General features: G+C 37.0%; 1 protein-coding gene across 1 annotated transcript; it reads right to left on the bottom strand.

Annotated features, from left to right (window-relative positions):
- Positions 1 to 546: 546 nt before the first annotated feature.
- Positions 547 to 4,649, bottom strand: dlx3b (distal-less homeobox 3b). Its single transcript, XM_049013396.1, has 3 exons — positions 4,143 to 4,649; positions 2,449 to 2,633; positions 547 to 1,535 (listed from the first exon to the last, which is right to left on the bottom strand). Exons 1-3 carry the CDS (start codon positions 4,480 to 4,482, stop codon positions 1,224 to 1,226), a joined length of 837 nt encoding a protein of 278 aa, XP_048869353.1. The 5' UTR covers positions 4,483 to 4,649; the 3' UTR covers positions 547 to 1,223.
- Positions 4,650 to 6,462: the final 1,813 nt, after the last annotated feature.

The raw sequence follows: 6,462 nt of genomic DNA, 5'->3' as shown, positions 1-6,462 counted from the left end.
CAGAATACTAATAAAATCCGGTGACTCCAGCATGTCTGCTTGCCTGTCGCCTCCTACAGCTTCTTTGCACGCAGCCCTAAAACCATACAGGGTTTGGTTCTGACTGCTCAGGCGGACTGAGAGGACTACAGGCGAGATTCTTGCCCTGACTTAACTCTTTCATTACACCACGCAAAGTTAAAGCCAGCTTTTGGATCTAGGCATTATTTGCAATTGTCTTAAATACATATTACAAGTTGCATTATGCGGCACAGCCCGTCCTGATACTTGGTACCCAATTTTCGTTGATTGATTAAAGGAAAACAGCGCAATTGTGCACCTAGAAGATGCTGGAAACAATTGCGATGGAATAAATATATAAAAAGTGCAAGAAAAGTTCATTATCTGAGCCGCATATGACTTGAAATAGTTCATGGTTTATATTGTAAGTACATAAGAATAAAAACGGTAATGTTACTGAGTGTCAGTGGTGAAACAGCTTCTGTACGGTGGTCCAAATGATTTGAAAAACAAGCAAATTTCGAATATGTTTAAATATGCATAGGGTTCAATTCTAAATCATTTTATTTAATCTCATAGAATAACAATAACAATAACAATAGTTACATGTAATAATTAAATGACTTTTTAAAATTTTCGGCACCACAGTGCGGTCTTGTATTTCAAACTGAAATATGGTTTAGTGGTTCTATTTTTATATATGTATATAAACAAAGACCTATGTACAGTTTTAGACATTTTATTGTACAAAATATATAAATAACAACCTGAGTCTTTAAAGCATGTCATGAATCTAATGTACATTTACGGCTAAAATGTAGGTCAAATTTATTGTTTGGGTTTAAACAAAATGCGCCTTCTTTAGAAGGAAAAAAATAAACAGCGAAACATAAAACATCATTAATAATTTAAAACCCACTCCATACCTTTTTAAAATGTTACAAGTGAGAAAGTGAATTGAATATACACATGTTATGTGCTCTTGAATACAGATCGATGTTTAGATTGTTAAATAATACAGTGATGGGTTTACCTGACATTTGATTTTCAAGCGTTCAATTAAAAGTAAGGGCACATAATAATAATAATAATAATAATAATAATAATAATAAACTCTTGCACTATGGGTACCCCCGATGTCAGCTTATTTTTGGACTACGTGTATTGATAAACTCAGTTGCATTTAAAAGTCTTTCACTTTTCAGATAACACACCAGTCCATATTAATACACGGCACCAACGCTCTGCGGCGGTGGCGTATGATGTACAGAGCCCGGGTGCTGTAAATGCGATCCTTGCTGATACCAATGATTGCTGTAATCTTCCATATAAGAGGGCGATGAGCTGAGCGGAGGCTGCGGAAGCGGCGCCCTGCTGGTAGGGTTGGTGTGAGAGTTACTGTCCCAAACAGCCGGCGATGGTGGCGAGTTACAGGCCATAGAGTCACTGGCATTGGGGCTGTGCTCGAGCGGAACCTCTCCGTTTTTGTAAAGCTTCTTGAACTTGGACCGCCGATTCTGAAACCAGATTTTCACCTGTCGATGAAAATAAGAAACAAAATACATATCGTTGACTTACAAATCCAAGCTTATGTTTAATACTGAAATTGTTATACATATTCACGGATTTCAGCTTAGTTAGCTATTTAATTTAACCCCGATCACGTCATTCGAATTTGTATGGGATACAGTAAGATGCCTCTACATCATACCCAGAGGCATGAGACAAAGCCTCTGAAGCATAAACAATTATGATTAGTATAAAACAACAATTGCCAGATACTTCACATTAATAAGGCGATGTGACAGATTGTTGACAGTGTTGCTTAAATCAATGCACAGTGCTGATTGTGGTCTTGATTTAAACAGCTGTTACTCTAAAGCTTGTCGTCTTCCTTCGATTTACAAGTTTATCTTAATTTTAGTAACTGAAGTGAGACACAGATGTGTTTGTTTTTAATAAATAGTATAGCTTAATGTGAGAATGTGCTCTTTTATATGTGTTAGTAGGCTTATAGCCTCACAAAAAGGCATACCACACACCTTTAAGTATAAATATCATGTAAAGTATTAAGTATCATTTAAAATCAAGTTCATTAATTGCGGAATCTATTTTTTGTTAAGCTAAAATAAACTACGGGTTTGTATACAGTATACAGTTAGCCTAGGCCAAATTGCTTCAAGTACAAGTAGGCGTATTCTTGAAAGATTTTTGGCGGATAAAACCGCCAACTAGAAAACTGCAATGGCATTAAATAAAAATTAAACACACCTTTCCTTTCAAATGATTCAATAAATGCACAAGACACATATTTGGCATGCATTCGTTGAACCCCTCAAATCGGATTTCTGCCAATTTCCGTGAGATTACTTGCGGAGCTTAAGTGGTTTAAATATCATTTTTTATTAAACTATGGCCTTTTGCAGCATCACTAACGTCTGAATTTACCTGCGTCTGCGTCAGTCCAAGCTGAGCCGCGAGTTCCGCTCTCTCGGGTAGCGCGAGGTACTGCGCCTTTTGAAACCTTCGTTGGAGAGCCGCAAGTTGGTAGCTGGAGTAAATGGTGCGAGGTTTGCGGATCTTTTTCGGTTTTCCGTTGACCATTCGGACCTCGGGCTCAGGTTCTTCTTTGACTGAAAAAATATCTGACATTAGAGTGCTTGAATATATACGCATGTTTCGTATGGATGCACGCTGGTTTTTAGCCATTAGTATATTTTATGTACCTAAGCAGGTACACATGCAGATATTTAATGTTTACATTTATCGTACATTTGTCTAGTACTGGATTGATTTTTAAAGTACCTTTTTAGTTTTCGGTTGTGTTTATGAAAATCAAATGGCCGTCCTCCATTTTTGCATTGAAGACAAGCTTAAAAAACTTAAATGCACGACGGGCATTCGGCGATTGTGTTAATTTTACATATCAATGATTCGTTAATGGATTGTGACTGCAATAAGCACGAATGCTTCGGGGTGCAGTCGTAATCGATCATTTTTGGCCTGTTTTTAGCATAATAATTAGAAGAGGCTTTAGCAAAACCACACGACACTGAAACCATAATAATTAAATAATGATTTTTGTTACAGTACGTATCAGAACATACTACGAAATTTACCGCAGATGAAATCTGAGATCATTGCAAAGTTTATACCTGACTCCATGTAACCGCAAAGTATAACAGCAGAGTGCTATCGTGCTCAGTGTATTGCTCTGGGTGTTTGTGATTTCATTAGTAGAATATAAAATCCCATTCTTAAAAATTCAGATGGACGGCTTAATTCTATGCATACCTGAACGAGAAGCCGTATTTACTGTCATTTAAACAACTACGGCTGCAGCTTCTTAGACATGTTTCGCTTAATAGCGCAGCAGTGAGCAACTTGAAATATTTGGCCTATAATAGATTTCATTACGTCTGCTGTAAATAACAGTATCAAATAGTATCATATAAACAAGATATCTCTTAGATTGATCGTATGTGGTTGCCATTTTTTCTTTCAAAAGCAAACAAATTAAATAAATGTAACTGCGTTTCAGGGTTATTCTGACGCAAATATTGTAAATAAATGCTCAAATTAGAAGATCCACCGCAAGTTTTAAAATAATATTTATCTTCGGTGATGTTCCCGGTGCCTTACGGTACTTGTTTGTCTGAATCCTTTATAGAAGCTGAATTTTCCTTAGAAGGCTTAACCGAAAGTATGTTCTTAGCCACAGTAAATAATGTAAAGGAACTTAAGTAATATGCATTTCTTACTTTGAATCAACCTAGTCGTAAGCTGAGACATTTTATTGGTGCACTCAGACAATGTTTTAAGTTTACCCATGACTAACTGTAAAAAGGCGCCTACATCAATTTAATACTTGCTGTTAGTGAAAGAGTCACGCATAGTCGTTTTATACCTGGTCATTGTATTATAAATGCTGCAATGTTTTAGGTAGCTATTGCAGTATTGCAAACAGGTAGATCGTCAGCCCGTACTAGAAAATGGATGGAAGAATGGATGGTTTGAATATAACAAGAACCGGATTCATTGATCTCTCTGTAGAAATAACTATATGTTTTTAATCATACAATAGAACTAATAAATATTAGAGAAGTCCGTACGGCTACAGCGTCCGAGGCTTTGTATCTTACCTATATCCTGTGGCGGTGACTGCAGCTCCCTGTTATAGTGTCCGTATTGCCGGTAGGAATTCGAGTAAGGGTATTCGGATTTGGTGGGATACGCTCCTGCACCCCCCATTCCGTTTAAATTGAATTGGTGATAGGAGTATGGGTTCATAGGCTGCGAATACGACTGAGTCTGGTAATATTCGTGTTGGCCGTGTGTTGTCTGTCCATTGTAGTAACCCATGTCTGTCGCCGAGGACTCGGGCAGCGTTGGAGAATCTTTGGATGCTGGATGGCAGCTCATAGAACCTGGAAGATCTGTTAAAATGCTGGTGATCTTCTTCTCAAAAGTTGGTCCGCTCATTATGCGTCACCTCCCCTGGAAGCAGAACGTCCAAGTCGCCGTGGAAATCGTGTGAAAGATAAATAAAAGTATATGCAGACGGAGTGTAGTACAAATCCTTAGAGAATCTCTTCTCGTCGAATTCTCTCGGCAGTACTGCACACACTATCGCAGCACCCAACCCAGTTAAACTCTTAATTATAGAGCAATGGGGTGGATTCTCTGTTCCTATTGGCTCAAGAGAACTTTTTTTCGTATTTTCCCCAAAGGCAAAACAGAACTCTCGTCGTCTCTCCTCCCCTCCTCAGAGCCTCCACACACCGACATTTCTTGAGTAAAACTTAGTTTAAATATGAAAATATTCGCGCTTACCACTTACCTGTATATTTGACGACTCGTTTGAGCAATTTCCATAATAGATATTCGCTGAGGTTTGAATTAGGTCAGTAAGTTTAACCTAGATAAACCGCTTTTTAAGAAATTATTTGTTTTATATAAGGAATAAACTCGAATAGTCCGTTCCATCACTTATCGTTAGCGGAAACTTGCACGTAAATATTTGTAAAGCATTTCATTTAACCGATCGTAAAATTATCAGGTAATATTACAAACACATAAAGTTATAATTACTGAGCATCAAATAAAATAAACCAAATGTTTGTTTTCAGTTCCAAAGTAAACACAAAGACTTAGGCCAAAAGCTTAGGTCAAAATCTATATTGATCCAGATACCATGTATTTTCGAGGGCCACCCATTACCGCACGTGTATTTTGATGCAGAATCCATTTGGGCAGTGGGTGAAAGAGACTGATTTGATAAAATCATTTCAAACATCGCCTTCGGGGATTCTTTTGTGTCTTGTCTTCACAGTAACTGCTAGGCGTGGTAGTTTTTTTTAACCGAAGTCATTGACTGAAAGCAAAGAGTCAACATTAAAATGATCATTTGAGTTTTATTTTTTCAAAGATTACGCATACAGCCAAAAACGTATCCATTGGTTTAAATTCGACCGTACAGTAATCATTCTGTTATTAATAGGGCATCAACGTTCATTATTTTTCATACGTTCAAATACTTCTAGATGGTATTGTTTGAACATACTTTTTAAATACAATGTTTTCACTTCTTAAGTTTACTGGCAATCATAAAGTATTTCATATTGCATTTATCAGTTAAGCGCGAAAAAGTACAAGTAAATGGTCCATAAAACCGGTGGTCATAGACGCATTGGCGTAGATTGATAACGCGTATAGCTAAGTACTTTTTGCATAGAAATTACATAATCACGGCACATTTCTCTCAAAAGCAATCAGTTAAGGAGCTTAATGATTCTTCAACGGTCACTCACCGAGATCCTCTGCGGTTTTGTGACTTAAAGTAAAGGAAGATTATAGCGCACACGTTAATACCGTATTACGATGAGTTGGTGGGGTTCCGGGTTATTTGCTATTGCAAATATTCTGAATAAAAAAGTTATCAGATATACTTCTTTGCCGACTAAAAGCAAATATCTATGTATACATACAGTAAAACACTATTCGGAAAGCGAGCTGCTTTTCATCTAGTAAAGCAGTACATAAGGTTTATTCTATTCTATTCTATTCTATAAGCCATGGTATAACAGCGGCCCCTTGTGTCTCAGAGAGAAAGATTGAACAACGGGTCTAACCCGTAGTCTTTATTCGTATATCCAAAGTTATCAGGAAAATTATTGATTATTATCATTGGCATAGGCCTGCAGTAATTTTATGCTTTAGTCAGTGTAAGTTCCAAACTATTAACGTGAACAACCAGAGGAAGAGTAAAAGAAAAGGATTTGCGATTTCGCAGTGTGATGTTTTGCTGCCATCATGTGGTAGAAGCTACTCAACTGCATTTCTGTCCCTTTTAATAAGAAGTTTAATTCTAAACTTGCAAGTACTGCAAACTACTTTTTTCCCCGTTAATTTTAGGGAAAACAATGTCACAAACAAAAGCTAGTAATAATTTTAAAACCAAAT

This window comes from Brienomyrus brachyistius, chromosome 5 (assembly GCF_023856365.1).
Source record: "Brienomyrus brachyistius isolate T26 chromosome 5, BBRACH_0.4, whole genome shotgun sequence".
Lineage (NCBI taxonomy): Eukaryota > Metazoa > Chordata > Actinopteri > Osteoglossiformes > Mormyridae > Brienomyrus > Brienomyrus brachyistius.
This window is presented reverse-complemented; position numbering and strand designations above follow the sequence as displayed.

Coding starts and splice junctions, on each gene's coding strand:
- dlx3b (XM_049013396.1), bottom strand. CDS start 4,482: ATGAGCGGACCAACTTTTGAGAAGAAGATCACCAGCATTTTAACAGAT. Junction 2,634..4,142: donor GTCACCGCCACAGGATATAG/GTAAGATACAAA, acceptor ATATTTTTTCAG/TCAAAGAAGAACCTGAGCCC. Junction 1,536..2,448: donor TTGGACTGACGCAGACGCAG/GTAAATTCAGAC, acceptor TTTCATCGACAG/GTGAAAATCTGGTTTCAGAA.